At 36.1% G+C, this 21464-nt stretch overlaps 1 protein-coding gene across 3 annotated transcripts in view; it reads left to right on the top strand.

Annotated features, from left to right (window-relative positions):
• Nucleotides 1–21120, top strand: part of PFKP (phosphofructokinase, platelet) — a 42288-nt gene extending 21168 nt beyond the window's left edge. The window contains exons 8-23 of one of the 3 annotated variants that reach the window (XM_056486028.1): nucleotides 243–338; nucleotides 1065–1157; nucleotides 1507–1632; nucleotides 2220–2284; nucleotides 2989–3058; nucleotides 5314–5460; nucleotides 6281–6351; nucleotides 6817–6904; nucleotides 7821–7973; nucleotides 13105–13257; nucleotides 16762–16926; nucleotides 17873–17934; nucleotides 18411–18522; nucleotides 19260–19359; nucleotides 20011–20116; nucleotides 20586–21120. In XM_056486028.1, coding sequence (XP_056342003.1) covers nucleotides 243–338; nucleotides 1065–1157; nucleotides 1507–1632; nucleotides 2220–2284; nucleotides 2989–3058; nucleotides 5314–5460; nucleotides 6281–6351; nucleotides 6817–6904; nucleotides 7821–7973; nucleotides 13105–13257; nucleotides 16762–16926; nucleotides 17873–17934; nucleotides 18411–18522; nucleotides 19260–19359; nucleotides 20011–20116; nucleotides 20586–20736 — 1758 coding nt within the window. In that variant the 3' untranslated portion in view covers nucleotides 20737–21120. The remainder of the gene's footprint in view (nucleotides 1–242; nucleotides 339–1064; nucleotides 1158–1506; nucleotides 1633–2219; nucleotides 2285–2988; nucleotides 3059–5313; nucleotides 5461–6280; nucleotides 6352–6816; nucleotides 6905–7820; nucleotides 7974–13104; nucleotides 13258–16761; nucleotides 16927–17872; nucleotides 17935–18410; nucleotides 18523–19259; nucleotides 19360–20010; nucleotides 20117–20585) is intronic. The other 2 variants (XM_056486030.1, XM_056486029.1) reach the window with 2 other exon arrangements.
• Nucleotides 21121–21464: the final 344 nt, after the last annotated feature.

The following is a 21464-nucleotide window of genomic DNA, read 5'->3' as shown; positions in this document are numbered from 1 at the left end:
AATTTATACCTATAAAAGCAATATGTGTCCATTTCCTCTGTAATTTGATTTTTACATCGTCAGTGAAAAGACGTGTATGAAAATAAAAGGTGTGAGGATATGTCACATATGAGTGATCAAATACAAGAAGTATTTCCTTAAATCCTAGCAGCTTAATGTAGAGCATATATATTCCTTATAAAATTATGCTGTAAATTCTACTTTTTTTTAACTGCACGAATGTACTTTTATTTTTATTACAGAACCGTGCACGAAAGAAAAGGCTGAATATTATTATTGTAGCTGAAGGAGCTATTGATTGTCACAACAAACCTATAACATCAGAGAAGGTTAAGGATGTAAGTGTCAACATCCCTATGATACAAGATTTTGGTTCATAAGATGGGGCTTATTGTTAACAATAACATTTCTGTAGAGTAAATCTGTTCCTGTAAGGTAGCTTATTATACAGTTGTATTTTATGCTTGTACTTTATTACCTAAAATTCCATAGTCAAATTGAAGGGCAATGTTTTCAGTGGCAATTAATTAGAACTTTACCTCCTTGTAATACAACACAGCCAAAAGTATTTGCTTCACAGGTGCCTTAATTGATAGCTTGAAATCAGCTCAAATCTGTATTTATAATCCTATTTTACTTTGTATGTCTTACAAAATTTTTAATACTGGTCTGTCTAACAGTGAGTAATATGGTGTACTTTGGACAAAGTCTTATCCAAATGGTTGCTTTGATAAAAATTTCATTAGTGTCCAAGATTAAGAAAACTTTTAAGCTGAATTTTTCCTTTTTTTTTTTTTAAATGGGTCATTATGAAAACTAATTGAGAACCAGTCATTGGTAGAAAGAAGCTGTAATACTTTGGCTTTACTTGGGGTTTATCTGTCCTGTGACTGTGAAGTTCAGTTTTCCATAACTGTCAGTTTTGGAGAAACCTTTGACTTCATTCAGAATTGTAGTTTTATGAAGTAATGTTTAGCACTAAGTGCTGTTAAGTGTACATGATGCTAACATATATATAAAATAATGATAATGATAAACCCATGGTGTTTTGAAATTCTGTGCAGCTTGTGGTTCAGCGGCTTGGTTTTGACACCCGAGTGACCATCCTGGGTCATGTGCAAAGAGGTGGAACCCCTTCAGCTTTTGACAGAATTCTTGTGAGTATTCCCAAAATAACCGCTTGTGGCACCACATAGGACAACTGCATTTTGATTATTTTTTTGTGGGGGGAGATAGTTTTCTACCTGATTAACTTGAGAGAACTGTTATTTCACATTAATTGTCTGAATAGAGTAGTGAAGCACTTGGTCTGAAGGATTCTACGTTTAGGATCAAAATGTGAAGCTTAATTGTCCATACTTGTGGGTATAAACAGCCCACAACTTTTTCACCTTACCAAGGAGTGATATGGGTCGGCTTGAGTTACAGAGAAATCAGGACCATTTCTGTGACTGGAAGCCTTGTGCATTTCAGTGCTTGCTTGAACACTCACTCATTCTCTTGCAGGCCAGTCGTATGGGTGTGGAAGCTGTGCTTGCCCTTTTAGAAGCTACTCCAGATACCCCTGCCTGTGTTGTGTCCCTGTCTGGAAACCAGGCTGTCCGTCTGCCTCTGATGGAGTGTGTGCAGATGGTGAGGTTCTGGCAGAAAGCCAGTTTATGTTATTTATTTACTACAATAGACTACTATGTACAATAATTGCCTGTTCTCATTAGACATTAATGGAATGTGTACAGCACTTTTCCATATTTGGAAATGAATAATGAAGTTCATGTATGTTCTCTATGTGTTACTATTTATTTGCAAACTATAAGGATCAAACTATAAGGATTAAGAAATATGTATCTTCTTAATTTGTTCTAAAATTTCATCTCAGATCTTCTGGTTTTATTGTTACAACAATTTTTTCAGATGCTTGCATCCATTTGCATGTCATACAGAAGTTAAGTTTCTGCACTAAAACTGCTCAGTTTAAATGGTAAAAAAAAATGCATAATACATATGTTGGTTTCTTTGTCCCATGAAGGCTTTAGGTATTTGTTTCTACTTTCTTCTTCTACTCCCTGTAATTTATGCTGTGAGTTGAGGTAGCTCATAAATTGAGGAATTGTCAGTATTTATTTTTTCCCCTGTAGAAATATATTAATATGTAGAATATATTAAGTAATCCAACTCCTGTGTTTTTTAAACATACTGAGTAATCAACTTGTTTTTTCAAGACTCAAGCAGTCCAGAAAGCCATGGATGAGGGAAGATTTCTTGAGGCTGTGAAGCTTCGTGGAAGGTATGGCCAATAGCTTGTATCAGTTTATTTGCTGTAGAAAAGCACTGTTGCTTTGCTGTTATGCTGGCAGGTGACATTTTATTTTAAATATTTTACTAATTGTATGGTTTTATGGTTTTGAGAGTGAGAGGAGACAGAAGAGTTGCCTAAGTAGAATAATTAAAATTCTTACATGCACCAAAGCATGCAAAACAAAGCAAACTGTAATTCACTGCTGTGTCAGACTAGTGACTGTTCCTAGAGTAACTGGCCACAAAGCAAAGAGCTTCTATGCTGTATGACCTGACTGGTAGCAGCCATAAGTTTATTTATTCATGAATTTGAGGCCAGTCCTGTGAGCTTGTTTGTAAGGAGCTGGTAGTTTTCCAGCAATAATGTTGGAGGAGGTATTCTTTAGTCCTGTCAAGAGAGTGGTTTCTATTTCAAGTCATTTGATAATAAAATGCTTTCTCCCCAGTCTATAAAACTAATTTTTAGCTGCAATTTTGTTGTATATTTAATGACTCATATCTTAAAGAATTGAATATTTTTCGTTGGTCTCTCATTTCCAGTTTTTGCCATGTTTTGCATTTGCAATAACAACGGTCTTAATATTTCATGCAAGTTTTTTAAAGTTTCTGAAAAATTCAAATGTTCCTTTAAAATAACTATGAGTTTAAAATTTTACTATTTTATTTGCTTATCTTACTTACTCATTTGTTTAGGAGCTTTGAAAACAACCTAAACACATACAAATTACTATCACACAAAAAGCCAGATGCTGAGCTTCCAAAGGTAAGGGGGTTTGTTAAATGTGCAGTGCATGTCTGCTTTTGGGGTCCATTAATAACTCCCTTCAAACTTCTATTCTAGCATAGTTTATAAATTAAATATTATAAAGATGCTTGAAGCACACTGGTTTATTCTAGTCTACACCAGTTTATAAATAACATCTTTTAAAGTGAAATACCATTGTAACTAGAAAATTGCTGTAGACAGTTTCTTTCTGTCTTGGATGTACATCTGGTCCCAATTGCTATAATATGTGGTCCTAATAGTTACTGTTCTGCCCTCTGTTTCTTACCACGGAGAGAAGGAGGTGTGATGTTTAAGATCATGATAAAGACTCTGAAAATCTTGAGATAAAGGAAGATTCTTTATTAAAAGAATTCTAAGCCTTCCTTTTGAAGGATAAAACCACTCAAGAATAAGGGCAAATCCAGGAATTCATGGGAAGCAGTATTGAGGGCAGATGCATCACCTTTATGTGAAATAATAAGTTACTCTGCATAATACCATCATAGACATTTAGTTTCTTTGTAGTTTCTAAGATTTGTATAAGAGGAAATTTGAATTTATTTAGGAAGCAGACACTAAATTTTGTGTGCAAACAACTCTGAGATGGGATATTTTTTGTTTTTATTAAAAGTTTGCTGACTAGTTTTGTGTTTGATCATAGTTGGTGACTAAGTAGTCTCACTTGTTAATTCCTCTTTTAATTGTGGTTTGTGACCATTTGTTACCTTATTTCCATGATGATGTTGCTGTTACACTTTCTAGAAATCTTTTTTCCAGACAAATAATTTGAGTAAAGATTTCTGGTGATAACTTCTTAAAATTATTAAGGAGCAAAATTGTATTGATAATACAGTGAGGACCTAAGAGTGACCTTCAAGATATCAGGAAATTCAGGATTTTTTAGGTGGATTTTTAACGTTTTCTTTGGCAGATCAGGTGTTTGGATGGTGGGGTTTTTTTTATACAGCAATGCAAATCCAGGACTGTCAGCACTGGGCTTTTGTATTTATTTTTAAATACATTTTCATACCTTCTGTGATAAATGGCATTAGAAGGAAATGTAGGCCACGTGCAATTACTAACTACTCGGATTTGACCATACTGACAAAATCTGTGCATTCAGTAAAAGAGGTTGAATAGGAATTAAAAAGTAGATAAAATGTGCATGTCACAGGAATTGAGGAAAGAGCTAAGCTGATCAGATCAGGAGAGCCAGCTGAGTGCTCTGCTTCAGCAGTACTTCTGCACGTATTATGTTTTGCTGTTTGTGATTACATTGCATTTTTCTACAATTATTTTATTGTACCAGAACAAAAAACAAACAACCCAAAAATCCCCCTAATATACTCTGGTTTGTACCTCTTTTATTGTGTTTTTTGGGGGCTTGTTGCTGGTTTGGGGGTTTTTATTTATTTTTGTTTGCTTAGTTAGATTTAGTTGTGTTGCTTAGTCAGATGAGATTCCATGATCATTACTTAACAACTGTTCTGTATTTTGGGTTTTTTTTGTTCTCATCTTCCAGAATAAAGCTAAATAACTTCTACCTCTTCTGCAGGACCAAATGTTACAATTGTCATTCATAAATGTTTTAAAAATTTCCATAATCCGAAAATGCGTGGTGATGGGAAAGATGCTGAGTGCTTCTGTTTGCTAACGTATTGTCATTTGCTTGAAAAACCTGGCCAATAGCTTAATTTTAAAACTTGACTGTTCCACTCAGCATTGTACTGATGATAAATGCTGTGCTGCTAGAATCAGTTCCTATGTTTTTTTTCTTTTGCTATTGTTGGTGTATTTGCAAAAAAAAAAAAAAATTCCTGCTTTAGTAACATGAATCTGAGTGAGTAACAATGGCCAGGCTGGGTGGAGCTCTGAGCAGCCTGCTCTAGTCAAAGGTATCCCTGGCCATGTTAGGAATGTTTGGAATGAGAGATCTTTATGGTCCTTCCAGCCCAAAGCATTCGATGATTCTGGGCTAGAATATAAAAACCTGAATAATTTAACTTGTAAACCAAATAGAATTATGTTTAAGTCTTGTTTTAGAGCAAACATTTTTTTTTTAATTGTCCTTTTGATATTCTGCAAGTGGGGAAATGTTTCTGTACCTTCCAGTTAACTTCAAATTTTCAACATGTTTAAGAGCTTTTAAATTTTTTTACCTGCATTCCAGCATCTAGCAGCTGCATATGATGTACAAATTAACCATGGTATAGAAATTGAAGTCCTTACTAAATTTTATTTTTATCTTGCAGACTAATTTTAACGTGGCAGTTCTAAATGTTGGTGCTCCTGCAGCTGGAATGAATGCTGCAGTGAGGGCTGCAGTGAGAGTTGGCATGACTGAAGGTCACAAAATCTTTGCTGTCATCGATGGTTTTGAAGGGTTCGCTAGAGGGAAGGTCAGTGTCATGTGTGCATTACCAAGTGCTATGTACCCCATCCCACACCAACACCTCTGTTCATGTGCTTGGAAGGTATGTTCTGTCATAACTGCTGAGGGAACTGGTTCTCTAAGTGCTTTTATTTCATAAAGATCCATAAAACCTAGATTGCAACTGTATTTCTCAATTATTCAAGTCTAATCACATGCTACAGAGCTACAGAATCAGTTCAGATGAATCCTACCTTTGAATTTTGGTCAATGTTTACCATATTGCAGTTTTTTCACGGAGAAGCAGAATTATCTCTGATTCTGAACAATGAGTTGTTGCACATGTATTCCTTTGCTGTAAGAAATTTTGTAATAGTGCTTATTGAGGCAGGAAGCTTTTTTTCCTTATGTAAGTTAGATTCTTCTATTCCCCTGTTTTTAAATGTTGTGCATCAGTTGGTGTACTGGAGAGAAACTGAATGCAAGACTAATGATTTCTGTTCCTGGCTGGAGCCACAGATCCTCAGACTTACATCAAAGACCTACATTTAGATTTTTCTGCTTCACATTCTGTAGGAAAGGATGTGAAAATAGGATCAAGATATGAGACACAGAAACAGTGTTCATCTTGGTCTGGAAGAAGAAAGAACAAATAGAGCAGAAAGGGATTGTAGTAAATCAAGAGAAATTGAGTTAAACTCTAGATGCTGTTTTCTTTCTGGGCCTCATTTACTTTTAGTGATGTCAGTGCCCAACAACTTGTTCCAACAGCCTGGTGTTTGGTGCAACTCAAGAGAAGTAATTGGATAATCGCTTAACAAAATCTCCTTTTTTGCTTTTATTCAAAGATTAAGGAAATTTCCTGGGGAGATGTTGGAGGCTGGACTGGTCAAGGAGGATCAATTCTTGGTACAAAACGGTAACATCAATATTTTTATCAATTGATAAGATGAACTGTGTTGCCTTATATAACCAGTGTATTATTCCATGCTCTTTTCTTTCCACAGAGTGTTTTTAAGTCTTCAGTTTCTCTACATTGGGGTTTTTGAGTTTGTTTTTGGTTCAAATCCTTGTGTTCCATCTTGGCTATTTTTATAGTACTGAATCAGCTCTGAAGAGTGGGAGTTGGGACCTTAACTTAAAAAGTTCCTGAGGTCCTTACACTTCCAAAGGGTTGCAAACCTTCAGTTTCTTTGCGTTTGATTCTTTGCATTTGACATGATTCCTTATTGTTTGTCTGGAGGAGCTACTTGTATGGATGAATATGTAAACCAAAAACCATTGTGTTGCCTGCTCACTTTGTGGTTTCAGCTTAGTAATGAGTTCTTAGTGCTTCAGAGTCTGTAAATTGTTTTTATTTTTCTTTTGGTTTAATGATTTTTAGTACTCTTCCTGCAAAATACTTGGAGAAGATTGCTGACCAGATGCGCACTAACAACATTAACGCCCTTATGGTTATTGGTGGATTTGAGGTACACTGAAATATCTAATTTTGTCTAAGTAGAGTAGAATTCCTAACAAAATTAATAGTCTGATTTGGTTTTTTTACCCAATCTTCATGTAAGGTGCATTTGGCTCTATGTGCATTTGATACACAGCAGTGTTTATAATCAGAAGTGCTGTCAAACAGTGGTTCTCTGGAAAGCTGGCTTTCAAGACAGTGACTGATCTGCTAACCAGATATGCTAAATGGATAAATGAGATGAGATAGGTTTTTGTATTAAAATAAATTAATAACTTATATAGTGCAAGTTTCAGTCCATACTGTACCAATACTTAGAATATACTTGCAGAAGTTCTTGACTCTTAGTAGAAATTGCACTATGGTTCCTTATTTAAGCCACTCTTCTCACATAGTGCATGTCAAAATCTCAAAATCTGTAATGGATCTACAGGAGCTTTTTTTTCCCCCCCTGTATTTCAAGTTTGCTTTGTTTTAAAAAAACAATTTTTAAAATTCTGATGCAGGGAAGTATTTTACCTATTCTTTGCAGACAAGAATGTGCTCATTTCTTCTTGATAAATAATGCATCTTCCTTTTTTGTCCAAACTGTCAGCCATGACCCTAATTCAGGAATATTAAGATTTTTAAATCAGGAGTAACTACTTGAAGATTGGGGAACTAGTTTGTTTAGTTGAAAACCAGCTATTTGTGTCTAAATTATTAATTTTCAAGAGAATACCTGTTCTATTTATTGTTTTCAAATGTATGCCTCTTTCTAATGCTTTCTTTTTTGTCTGTGTTAGATTTTAGTGGTTCCTTAGTGCTCTGACTTGCTGAAGTGTGCTGTGGTAGAAATGGCTCCCCCTGTGGCCCTTCTCATTTTATCACTCCCAACTCTGCCCTTTATTCATCCTAATTTTTCACCCGATGCCTGTGCCCAACAGGCTTACCTTGGACTTCTGGAATTGTCAGCTGCCCGGGAGAAATATGACGAATTCTGTGTTCCAATGGTTATGGTTCCTGCAACTGTATCCAATAATGTACCGGGTTCAGATTTCAGCATTGGTGCAGATACTGCTCTGAACACTATAACTGATGTAAGTCTGCTCTGGTGTGTGCACATACTAACAAAGCAGTGTTTAAACTTACTCAATTGGCTACATCTGGATATTTTTGTAGACCAGAACTTCGGAAATGTGATCTGGGAAATTAAGATTACTTGATATAGTCACAGTCATGACACTGTTTTAGAACAGGGAAAGTCTAGGTTCTCAAATGCTTCCATTTGATTTCTGCTTAAACTACGACGACCTCCAAATTTTTTAAGTGCAAGATAAGATGACATCTATTGTTGTGTAAGAAAGAAACCTAAAGCTGAGACTTGGATAATCATTTGCACTGTAGGGGAGAAAAACGTCCCTGTTCATAATATGTTGAATTGTAGTACACCCAGCTGCAACAAACAATGTAGGAAAGTTGTTCTATTGAGGAGAGTCTTAGTTATGTTATATCTTTACTCCTGTAAGAGAATATGTAAAATCCATATTTCTCTAATAATAGGCATTAAATTTATTCTGCTAATAGCAGATTTAATAAAACGAGTTAAGATATGATAAGAAGTATTTTTTAAAAAATCAAATACAGTAATGCAACATAAAGTAAAAAGTGAATGTTCAATCTCTTATGAGAAAGAAACTTCTCTGATTTGAGTGTGATAGAGCACTGGAGAAGACTGGAGGTTGTGCAAACCCACCTGGATTGTTCCTGTGTCACTTGCTCAGGTGATCCTGCCTTGGCAAGTGGTTGGACTACATGATTTCCAGAGATCCCTTCCAACCCCAGCCATTCCTCACTTTCTCTAAAATTAAACAGAAAGCAGAGTCAATTGGACAAAAAGAGTTTCAAGATGCTTTTGAAAATAAAATGACAATTCTCTTACTACTTAAATGTATTTGAAAATTTTAATCATGATAGCTTTTTCATTTCTTCAGATGCCACCAAAACTTCGAATGCACTACTATAATTTTCTTTCTTTTTTCCTTTTTTTTTTTTTTTAACCATTCCAACATAAATAATTTTAACTTCATCAAAAGAAACCCTTCAGTTAAGAAATATCAGTTTCCTGAAGTGTTGCCTTGAATAAGACTGTAAGCTAACTAATTGAATGAGTTCTTTATAGACAACTTGGGTTATAAATCTTGATGTTGTTTCCAGTTCTGGTAAATAAAAATATCCCTCCAAAATGACTGATTACGAACTAAGGTGAGTAAAATGATTGTGCATAACATCTGCTTTCCTTCTTCTCTTGTCCTCATAAACTTTGTTAACCAAACTGACTTCTTTTTATAAGTTATTTTGTGCAAAGGGATATGTATCATAGTCAGTCAGTCCATGTTGCTTTTGTTTGCTTTCTGTTTAGGTTTCTAGGTATCATGTGCCTTCATTAGGTAAAATGTTCGTATTTCCATATTTTCAATGTGGTATTTGAAAACTTTTCAAAAGCTGCTTTTTTTTTTCTTTTTTTTCTTTTTTTTTCTTTTTTTTTTTTTTTTTGCAAGTGGCTTACTTCTGGTTGTTTTGTATTTAATTTTGCCTAGATTTTTCTTTGGATTGATTATGAAAAGTAATGGCTTTGCAAGCAAGATTTATGTTCAGTTGAGTGGAAAATTAAATTTGAGTTGACTTTTTTTTTTGAAAGAGCAGACTTTCGCATTTGGAAAATATTTCTGATTGGTATCTTTTCAGTTGCTGCTCTGATTGTTTGAACATGATTCACCAAAACCCCCAGTGAAAAATACATCCTTTCATTCTTGTGCCATGCTCAGATCAGGGCAGTAGCAACTGTGCCCCCTGTTAAATGTGACCAAATAAACTCAATACATTCACAAAATTCTGAATGAATTGTGTTAAACAAAAGTAGAAGTTGGACACGAATATCCATTTTATCTAGTTTATATGTAGTTTTTGTTCCTGTTACCACAGTTAAGTCAATAAATGCATCATAGTTTACAGTGCTCTCAGAGCAGTAGAACCTCTTCTGAACACCAAGTGTCATCACACTTAGTTTTTCTGTGGTACTGTTCTTACTTGCATGATCTTGCCTGCCTCTAGTAAGGTAAGTACATTTGTGCTGGTAATGAGGGATTGTTGCTGTTTGGCATCATTAGACACTTGTCAGTTGTTTAAACTTGTCAAGCCATGTAAATAGTACCCTGAAACATTTACTGATAAAATGTGTTAAAATTCTGCATCTAAAAGAAAAACAATTAAAACCAGACTTAACAGATACATAACTTCTGAAATAGAGATTAATAAAGAGTGTGCTTCTCACAAAGGCATAAAGAGTGGATACATTTCTCAGTAACTAAGTTAGATTTTGTATTCATGGAACACTTTTGTATTGTTCCATTTTTTCCACTTCTGTTATAAAATCTTTGCTTCAAATTTTATCTATCTTTTGAAGAGTGTTTTAAATTTATGATAAATTGTATTTTTCACTTCATTTTTCAGAATATTAGATTAACTGCTAATAACAACATAAATATAAAATACCTGGGAAAAGCTGGATGTTCCTTCCTGAGGAGGATATGCTTAGGGCTGATATATATATATAGGCATACAAAATAAATCGTTTTGGATTTCAGGATAAGAACATGAACTTCGAATTTTCCATTAAATGAAGCATCACTTAAATAAGTATCATAATAAAAATATCTATATTCTCAAGTATGTTCCTAATTCAGTGAAAACAATAGGATGTTATTTTGGATATCAGACCTCAGGAATGTGATAACCATGAAATGAAAGGAAAAGGTATCAGCTAGATTAGAATAATGGAACCTGGAAAAGGGAGAGGCTAGAACTTTCTGTTGTGTTTCTTTGACAATCTGACTTTCCTTTCACCAAAGGAAAGGGGGATACAGACTGATGATTTGGTTTTGTGGGGAAAAAAAATCAGGCATCCCCTGAGGAGCAAAAAAAGCTATAGTCAGATGCCTTAAGGCAGTCTCCACACATTTCCCATGGAAAACATGCCTGTACCCTCCCAGGAGATACGTGGCTCCACATTACTCTGAGCTAGGAAGCTGAAAATTAGCCTTGGCCACTAGCTAACCTGTTAATTTTTCATCTCCTTCAGTCTTAGTAACAGCTGATGTGGAGTAAGGGCATTCAATGGCCATTTGTATTTAGATCAACTTAAAGTCAACAAACAGTAGTCTTTGCTTGACTGCATGAATTTTTATAAAGCATCCTTGGTTATGCTGGTTATAGCAATAACCTTTTTAGTAAAACAAATCCAATAAAAGGATAGGAAATAATTAAACCATTTTATTAACATAGTGCAGTATCCCTCTATGACCTTACTGTAGTAATTTAAAAAATACTACCATAGCAGTTATTAAAACCATTGATCACTTATTTGCCCTTTATATTTAAGTGACCATATTTTAAAAACATTTTCATATTTTGCCACAGTAATGCAAGATGTTGCATATAATCATCTAATGCTCATGCTTGGTGAAGGTACAGTCATTGATATGTTGGCTGAAATCACTTGCATCAAATAAAATGGCAATATTTAATGCAAGTAAAACATATCTTAACTGCATCTTAACATACCATAAATGCAGACTAACCAGTTATGTTAGTTATTGCTCTACATCTCCCTTTGACTTGGTTTTCCAGAAGTCTTAATATAAAACCTTTTAGAGAAACCCAGGTTCTGCAGATCTCCAGGAAGCTGTGTGGTTTTACCAAACCACTGTTACTTTGTATGTCTTTATTCTTTTAGTAGAAATAAAAGTTCAAAGCAGCCTGACTGAGCTGAGCTGGGCCAGGCAATTGCTGAAATTTCCTAAGTGAAGTCTCAGCCACTCAAAAGGCAAATCCCAAATAAACCACTCCTATTTGTTGCTCCTGGCTGTACTGCTGCTCAGCTCCTGGGGTCTGAAAGTGCCATCTTTTAGGCTGTGTTTCAACCTCAAGCTGAAAGTGTAGCACTGAGCCATTGCATTTACAAAACGTGAGAAGAGAGCGATTTTTAGAAAGTCATTTTGCATTTATGCACCTACAGCCATAAATATCCTGTCTTCTCACTAAACAGGATCTGCTCTGTCTAGGACAAAAAGCCCAGAAGGAGAACTCTCACAGGTAGGGGGTTTTCCCATAATTTTCTTCTAAGTTGTTCGTTAATCAGTCCCTGTGCAGATATGCCTGGAGATAACCTCAATAGGTGTCTAATTTCAATCTGCAGTAGTTTGCTTCACTGAACCGATTTGAGACAGCAAGAGAATGAGACTTCTGTGAACATCAGTTTCTGGGAGAAAGACATGAAAAAGTAGTGTACTATGTAATTAGGCTTTCTGGTGGAGAGCCATTACATAGGCAGTTTAAAAAATTGCCACACTACATGAGGGAGGCTGGTTGGTTTAGATTAAAAATAATTGGAATAATGTAATGTATATTTACTTAAAATAGCTTAAGATGCAAAATCATAGCATTTATTTTGACATCCACTAGGAACACCTAATCTTTTCAACATGATAATATATTTAATATTTAATATATTATTTAGGTCCAAGGACCTAAAACTGCTTTTCAAAGAGTCCTAGAACTATACTTGCAGACTTTATTAACTCATTAATGTGCACATGTTCCTGGATTTTTTAGGCCTACATCCAGTCTATGTGCACAGAGGCAGATGTGTGATGTTGATAGAAACTTTGAAGGCATGGGTGAACCTTTTTCTTTCCTTTCTCTTGGTGGAAGTAGATATGTCTTGACTTTCTAGGATAACATAGGTTTTTTAAAAAGTGTCTTTCTTTAAGCATTTTCTTCAAGTTGCAAGGGTTTTACTAGTTAACTTTCTGAGCTCCTTAGCATGTATCAAGCTGTTATTTAAGTCCTTTCTTGTGGAATGACTTCCTGTCTAGCTTTTTGCCTTGCTATCCTACATAGCTGCTTCAGACCTCTCTGCTGTGCACACTTCACCTTTAATCTGTATTAACTTGTACTAATCCTCTGCATTTCTTCAAAGAGCATTGTGCCAATGCAACCCCAGTGCACTGTTGTGGTATGTACAGGATATTTCCACCCCCCAAAATAATCTCACCAATTGTGTGTACTTGGGCCGATGGACAGCCACGTTTACCATCACATGCCAGGAGTCATTAGCAGAGCAGTGCAAAGACAAGGAATGTTTCACTTACACTTGTACCACTGCTTCAGGCCTTTGAAAGTTGTCTGCAGCTCCAGGAGGCGCGTACCAGCTTTGAGGAGTTTAGAGTTCCTATATGTGTGGTGCCTGCTACTATTAGCAACAATGTGCCAGGGACAGACTATAGCCTTGGTACTGACACTGCCTTGAATGCTATTGTGGAGGTAAGACTGCATATCTTTTAAAAATGAAGATGATAAAATGCATAAGAGGATACCTAAAGACCTTGAAATATCTGGTTTTTTGAAATAAATCAGTTACTGCAGTTTTTAATGGTTAATAGTTCAGTTTTCCAAGACGAATTAAAGATTAACCTTAGAAAAAATATTTTGTTATATGCTTAATTTTTGGGTACTCTCTTTTGTTCTTCAAGACTCCTGCATTAGTGCTTAGGGTATTTGTTTTAACTGAGAGTCAAATATTTTGCTTTTTTTCTATTTCATTTTTATCTTGCATATTACTTGGGTAAAAGAAGAAAGCACATAAATATAAATAAATAAATTTATAAATAAATGCCCCATTTGTTGGATGACCTATTGACTGAGCTCAGTGCAGTAGAGCATTTTAAATACATGATTTACACAAAACACATGAATAATCCCATAGACTCCATTAGGCTTAGCATACATAAAGTGCATATAAATGCATGGATAGTATAAGCAGGTCAGTCTGTCACTGATGTTCAGCTGAACAGTGCAGGGTCAGAACAATCAGTGTTCTAGTTTTGGTCTACCATAGTTTTTCCCTTGGATACAACTGTTTTATGAGCTCTTTCAGTCCTCTTTACTCTGATTAAGACACAACAAAGGGAACTGAGCTGACATCTAATGCAAACAAATGAGTAAATCTTACCAGCTCTGAGTTTTATCAAACCCATCATTAGCAAGCCATATAACTGATCATGAAGTAATTTGATAAAGAAGTCAAGTCAAGACTACAGATCCAGGGGCTTGGGAAAAGCAAGTTTGTTTTCCTGCTTTATACAGTGTTCTTACATAGTGAGTGAAAAAGCTCCAGTAGATAACTGGAAGAACTGTGTCGGAAAACAGTGGCCTGGCCTTTGGGAGCTGCAGTGCAGCATCCCTGGTGTGAGATGTCCTAAGGTGTCATGTGGGCTCATCATGTAGCAACTTTCATAGGCAAGACATGGGAAATTCACCACTCCTTTAGCTTTTCCCCCCTTGGCCTGACATTTACAGAAGTAGCTAAGTCTGCTAATTGTGACTGATGCACCTTCAGAAGTGTTAACCTTAAAAACACAATAGGGCAACAAACGATTGCATATAGTGCTGCTTCCTCTCACTTAGTTGTTTCTGGTACTAGTTTAATTACAGTTTGTATAGATTCCAGTAATGCTTTCAGTAAAAAAAAACAAAAAACGGTTGCATCATTTGAATTTTACTGTCATTAGGATGTTTAGTTAATGCTAATAGTAGAACACTTGATTTGGATTAGGATTCCTCATTAAGCTGGGTCATTTCATATGAAAGCTCAACTACCAATGGAATTTCAAAAAGAATCCTCATGCCTTGTTTATGATGTCTGAAACCTGGACCAGGCTTTTGAGGTTTGGCTTTTCCAGCCTGTAATGTATGAGTTAGTATTTCATTCAAGTAAATATGTGCCAATTTCATATTTGGGTATTTCTGTCTCAATCATTCTGAGAAAGCAAGAATAGTAGAAAGTTTTTACTCCATTTCTTGTACAGTCAAGAATAGGAATCCTTCTAAGTACATGTCAAGTGATTAGTCTCACAGGCAATGACTTATTTACCTCCTTGCTTAGTACCTGGAGCTTCTCAAAAGGCAGAACATTTCATTCTCCTATCAACCTTTTTAGAAATCTTTGGGTTTACAAATATTTCAAGTCTCTCAAAAAATGGTGGAAATCTTCACATGTGTATTTATTGTCAAAAGACAAGATTGTTTTACAACATAAGTTAAACACATAGTACCTATCCAGTTTCAGGCAGCTTTTTAGAAAATGAGTTAAATTGCTCCAGTGCTGCAGTATTCTGCAAAACTTTTGAAACAGTGTTTGGAAGGAGAAAGTAAAGTGCTTGGGGACACTGTAAAACCCAAGAGATGTAAAATGTCATTTTTAAAAACTGATGGAAAGCCAACATAGACTTTTGTGATGTAGCTTGTTATGGAGACATTTTTTGGCTTGGGCTAACAGAATGTCCATATTCTGAATAAATTCATGTGAATGCTGCACTTTTGTGTAAACACATAATATGCATATATGCAAATACATAAATAAAATATGTATAAATTAAATCATATGTATCTTTTGCTAGCTTGACCTAAATACATGCATACACTGGTCTTAGTCTTTAAGTGCATTAAACTGTATTTAATGTTAGAAGTTCCAGAGTTTGTAATTACGTTTTCTCATGTATCAGTTAATGATTTGTTCTGTGATGTGTTAGGTATGGTTTTAACAACCTTATTACTCACAATCTGAATTTCCTCCTGAAGTAGTATTTTCAGTAAGCTGAATGAAGTTCTGGTTTTAAAATCTGTGAAACAGAAATACCTCAAATATTACAGTTCCTACAGTTACTCATTCAGAAAAATCAGTAAGGCATGGGGATTTTTTAATGTTACTGTAATTCAGGTTGCAAGATGACAAACTTCCCAGGTAACTTTCATTTCTATTGTTGTTAAATAGAAGTGTTGTTGGGACATCAGTTTCACAAAATTCTTCGTGTCAAAAAGTGTGGTATATCCTATTTGTTTGTTTGTTTCTAAGACAAAGAAGAAAATAGGACCTCTTAATTTCTCTTACTTGATTTCTGAAAGGAAAATACCTTAATCAACAACTTTACAAAAACTTCAAGTGGTAGAAAAATTCATTCCAAGAGGTGAGCTTGTCAAATAGATTCTTTAGTACTATTAAAACCTAAAGGTGGATAGTAAACTAGTTCCTAGGTTTCTGCATTTTCCAGAGTTACAATGTTTTCCTAAGATTCCTAGGTCTTGCCACACTGGAGATTGCCTCTGACTTTATTACTTTCCAGGTCTCTTAGACAGCTCTGATAAATGTTGGTGTTAATTGTTTTCATGGAAGTAACAGATCTCCTTGTAGAGAAGATTCCTTATGTTGGTCAGAGTAAGGTGCAAGTGGCGATTTCGGTCTTCTTACAACAAGTATTGTACCTGCTAGTAAAAAACCAGAATCATTTTAGAACATGCACCAGTAGTGCTTGGAAGAATTGTATTTATGTGGAAATCTTTACTTGAAAGTAATTGGGCAATACATGCTCAGGACTTAAGTTCAGTATAGAGGGGAATGCAGTTTAATATCAATACTAAGAAGAAGTAAGCTTAAGTAATGAATAAAGAAGTTTATTCATACCACAGTTCCTGTAAAAGCTTCATTTTATCTACTTGTATCTGTGTTGGAAAACAGATATGCAGCTTGTTGATGTCACTGCAAACCAAAATGAATTCTTGTTTCAGTATTTGCAGGAGGCAAATAGATGTTAAGAGTTGCTAGTAGAAAAACATTTTATTCCTAGTGTTCAGTATATGATTTATAAGAAATCTTTGGATAATTATTATAGTTACATAGTTACACTCTGGTGACACAAAGTTGCATGACATGCAAAAGAGTGAAGGAAGCGTGGTTTTAGCGCATACTCAGGCTGTGGTGTCTCTGAGCAGACGTGTGACCGCATCAAGCAGTCGGCCAGCGGCACCAAGCGCCGCGTGTTCATCATCGAGACCATGGGCGGCTACTGCGGCTACCTGGCCAACATGGGCGCCCTGGCAGCAGGAGCTGATGCTGCCTACATCTTCGAGGAGCAGTTTGATATCAGAGAGCTCCAGGTATTCAGCACCTTTCGCTCATTTTTAAGCAGATCTGAAGCTGTTGTATGAAGTAGATACCTCATGAAAAAAAAAAAAAACAGTTGTGGTTGGACTTAAAATCTGTGCTTGTCATGACAGTCCCTGTGCATAACATATAAAGGAATGTGGACGCAATCACTGTTGTGTGTTCAGTAAAATGACAAAATCAATTGTATTGGCCATTAAACACTATCAGATTGTTTAATTTTTAGTCTTCTGATTGAAATTCAAATGAAATTATCAGAAATTTAGAAACTGGGTAGTTCTAAAATAAAGCCAAAAACAAGAGAACAGTATTTTTTCATTACGGTAGAGTTATGTTTACAGCCTGTTCAGGACAGGAACTGACTGGTATGCCAGGTTTATTAGATACTGACTCTATTACCACAGCTATTCAGAGCATGTCTGGAAGTGTTACTAAAATAAAGCCCTCAGGCTTTAAGGATTACGGATTATGGCATAGTAAACTTGTCTGCCGTGAGCACTTTGCACTTCTGAGAGGTGCTAGGTGCAGTCATGGACAAACACAAAGCTGAAAGGGTAGAAATTACCTGAGAAGCACAGAGATGTGAAATGAATCAGAACTTATCCCCACGCAGTTGTTGGCCAGACTGGAGGGGCAGGCTGTAAACATCAGTACAGTTTATGTATTTTTATGTATATCAAACTGGATGCTGTACCAGTATAGCATATAAAAAACACCTCTGAGCTAATAAAATCTGTTACTAGAGAAAGATGTTAGTTTTAACCCCAGATGAATAGCCATACACAGTATGTTATCCTGAATCTCCAAAAATCTTGATAATTTGAACACATAATGCTTTATGTGCAATATTTAACAGAAGTTCTCAGAAAATGTAGGCTCATTACAGTTGTTTCAGATACAGAGTTCTGTATGGATCTTTAAAAATACTTTTGTTTCTAGGCTAATGTGGAACACTTGACTGAAAAAATGAAAACCAGTATCCAGCGTGGTCTAGTGCTGCGGTAGGTAAAAGTAGTTGTAATAGATGGCATCAGTGATACTGAGCATTCCCAGCCAGGTAGGCTGCTTGGAATGACACTGCAGGTCTATATTCCTTGATTGTTCCTGTAACTTGAGACTTTCAGAAAAGCTGCTGCTCCAAAAGGCAATTCTGGCACCTGTCTGGAAGTTCCAGTCCCTTACTTCTATGTAAATATATTTGCTCTGTAATTTAATGCTTCATCCTACTTTCAGTCTACTTTCTAATCAGGTTTGTCTTTTACTCCGGGTTCTTTCTTGCTAAAGATAGTGTGTCACATGCACTGTGGCCTTCACTATAAAAACCCTAGAAATCATGAGCCTGTTACATGGAAGTGAGTGTATGTGATCAGATGAAAATGTCCAAGCCAGGGAAGAGAGTTCCAGTACTGTCATTCAGTAGCTGTAAAGAGATCCAATGCTTTAGAGTAAATTTGCTAACTATCTGGCCTTGTTACAGAAATGAGAACTGCAATGAGAACTACACCACTGACTTCATTTATCAGCTGTATTCTGAAGAGGGAAAAGGAGTGTTTGACTGTAGAAAAAATGTTTTGGGCCATATGCAGCAGGTAAATACAATCCTAAAGTTACAAGACAAGATAAGACTAAGACAAGACTAGTTTTGTATGCACAAAGTATATACACTACACTATTCAAGTGTTTGAAACAAGTCTGACTCAAGATTAACAAAAAAAAGAGTGGATATTTGTAGGCAACTCGGGTTTTTTTTAGCATCAGGTTTTATTGCAAACCCTTTTTAAAAATCTAGGAAAAAAAACAATAGGTCTTTATGAATTTCATTTTTATTCTTCTTCTGTCTGTATTAATAAATAATTCCACTTTTTGTCTTACAATTGATTGTAATACCTTCTTTATAGTACAATTATCTGCCCATCCATAATGTATCTGCCTCTTGAAGAGCAGAGATTTCATTAAGAAAATCTGTGCAGATGGGTGTTTTTGTGGGAGAGAGAAGTGAGCTACTCCTTTGGCCTGTGTTACCTGCATTGCTTTATCTCACTATGCAGCTGGTTGGTGGATTTGGCTACACTCATCACTGAGGCTGAGGTGGAGGAAAGTGCACAGTCCCCTCTATTCTTCTAAGTCAGAAGTAGTATTGATTCTGTGAGAGTTCCACAGGTGCTGAACACGAATTTTGAACATCTTAGACTGATTTATGGGGTGGGGCTTTTGGTTTGTTTTTTTAAGTAGGGGAAATGGAAAAAGAGCAGGCCATTAACAGAGATAACTAAACAGACACCAATCCTGGTTTGATAAGCTAACCCAGAATTCAATTTTCACACAGGGTGGAGCACCTTCGCCATTTGATAGAAATTTTGGGACAAAAATTTCAGCAAAAGCTATGCAGTGGATCTCCAAAAAACTGAAAGAAACCTACCGGAAAGGTGCAGTCTCTTGTTACTGTATTTGATTGTCTGTCAGTATGTAAGACTCCTCCACTTTGCAAACATATGAATGTTTGTTAGTCAACATCTTCCCATCTTGTTTTTATTATTTAGTAGTGCCTTGTTGTGCTTCCTGCTATATGAGCATTTCCACTTAAGTGAGGTCAATAATTCAGATATTTCATCAGATGTTTCATCATCCTCTTAAAACAAAATAGCCAATGTGATTGCAGGCTTTAATGCATGCAGGAATTGGTGTTTGTATTACAGAACAATAGTTACATCTGTTTTTTTTTGTTTCATACTGCCTTCATGGGAGACAGAAGGAGGTAATATGTTATCTTTAAGAATTTTTGTAAAGCACTACTTCCTTAAATCTGATCTAAAACTGGATGCTAAAATTCATTTTGTTAATTTTGTTCATTTTGTTAATTCATTTTGTTTAATTGCACTGTTATTTCATTGCTAATCACCAAAGTTGATTAAGAAGATCTAACCCTATTAAAGCACTAATTTGATGTTTTATCATTCTGTTAAATAATCAGTAGCTGAAATTGGGCTACTCTAAGTTTTTTGTTCAGTTTAATTACAGAAAATAGTATTTGCCCTTATACATGTAAGAAAGATGCTGAATTACTTCATTCTTTTTAGGAAAAGTATTTGCCAACACGGATGACTCAGTCTGTTTGCTGGGAATGCGGAGACGCAACCTTGTTTTCCAACCCGTGGCTGAGCTCAAGAGTGAAACAGACTTTGTGTACGTATGCACTGGCTGCTGGTAAACACCTCACCACAGCCAGCCTTGCACCACTTCAAACAAACATTTCCCAGAGCCTTACTGATTTGCCTTAGGCCTGAATTCTGCCAGATCCACTTGGGTTGTTGCTTCCCTCTTGCCTTTGTGCTTTTACTTCATCTTCCTTACACTTGAGAGTCTCTTGGTGAAGTCTGGGACTCTGCTCCTCCTGTTGAGTGATTGCTTTTGCCTTAACGCCTAGAATTACTTTACTTCTGTTTCAGTTCGTGGGGCAGAATTTTTGTGCCAAATTTGGTATTATGTTTAACATCTTCCAGTAAGGCCTGTTTATTTATTTGGGATTCTGTCCTCGATTCTCCTCATTTTGGGTCAGTGTTTTACATCCCCACGATGGTCAATGCCTGATCCCATTTATAAGGAAGGTGTTTGCCTTTCCCCCATGTATTTCACCTCCCTGTTTCCCCCTCAGACACAGGATTCCCAAGGAGCAGTGGTGGCTGAAGCTGCGACCACTGATGAAGATCCTGGCCAAGTACAAGACCAGCTACGACGTGTCAGACTCAGGCCAGCTGGAACACGTGGCCATGCTCCCAAAGGAAGCTGAGACAGGAGCCATCTAAACACACCACATTTAGATTGTTGTCATAGATGCACATTGTGAGTAACAATGCTTTAGAATCGTTAAAGCTTTGTTTTGTAACATTTAAATTATTGTTCCAGCACTTTATGTGAAACAAGACGTTCAGCTGTCACACAGATTTTGTCCTGTTTGTGTGTTATGTTTGAAACAAACCCTTGCATCTAATGGAAAACACCAGTTACTGATACTGCCCTTTAACAAGCAAGTGCAACACCTTCTATGCACTCCGTAAGTTACTCATCTACTGCACTTTGTTTCAGAGTACTTACACCCCAAAAATAAGTGTAGATGGCTAGTTCTTGTGTTGAGTTACAGGATGTGCTTAATGTTTCTGAAGTGAAATAAAATACTGTTGCAAACATCACACGTGTGTTCACTTGCTTTTAAACAACTGAAGGAATAGCACTTGAAGGATTCTCTATAGACTCCAGTGAAGGAAAAAGAAACTCCCCTTTCCTTCCTCAACTCTGCAGGAAGTAGTCAGTCACACCAGAGCAAGATGAGGCTAGGAGTTGGAATCCTTTCCCCTTGTACAGGAATGATACAACTAGTTCTTGGGGTTGGGAGTGGGGAGGAGCAGCTTTAGCAACTTGAGAGTCACAAGGATGTAACCTGGCCTTTCCCCCATGTTTCCTTTTTCTCAGAGCTTAAGATTATTAACACCCTCAATATTGATCAAAAAGGGTAACAAGGCTGACAGCAGAAAAT

This window comes from Oenanthe melanoleuca, chromosome 2, assembly GCF_029582105.1.
Source record: "Oenanthe melanoleuca isolate GR-GAL-2019-014 chromosome 2, OMel1.0, whole genome shotgun sequence".
NCBI lineage: Eukaryota > Metazoa > Chordata > Aves > Passeriformes > Muscicapidae > Oenanthe > Oenanthe melanoleuca.
Note: the sequence above shows the minus strand (reverse complement) of the source record. Positions and strands in the feature narration are given on the sequence as shown.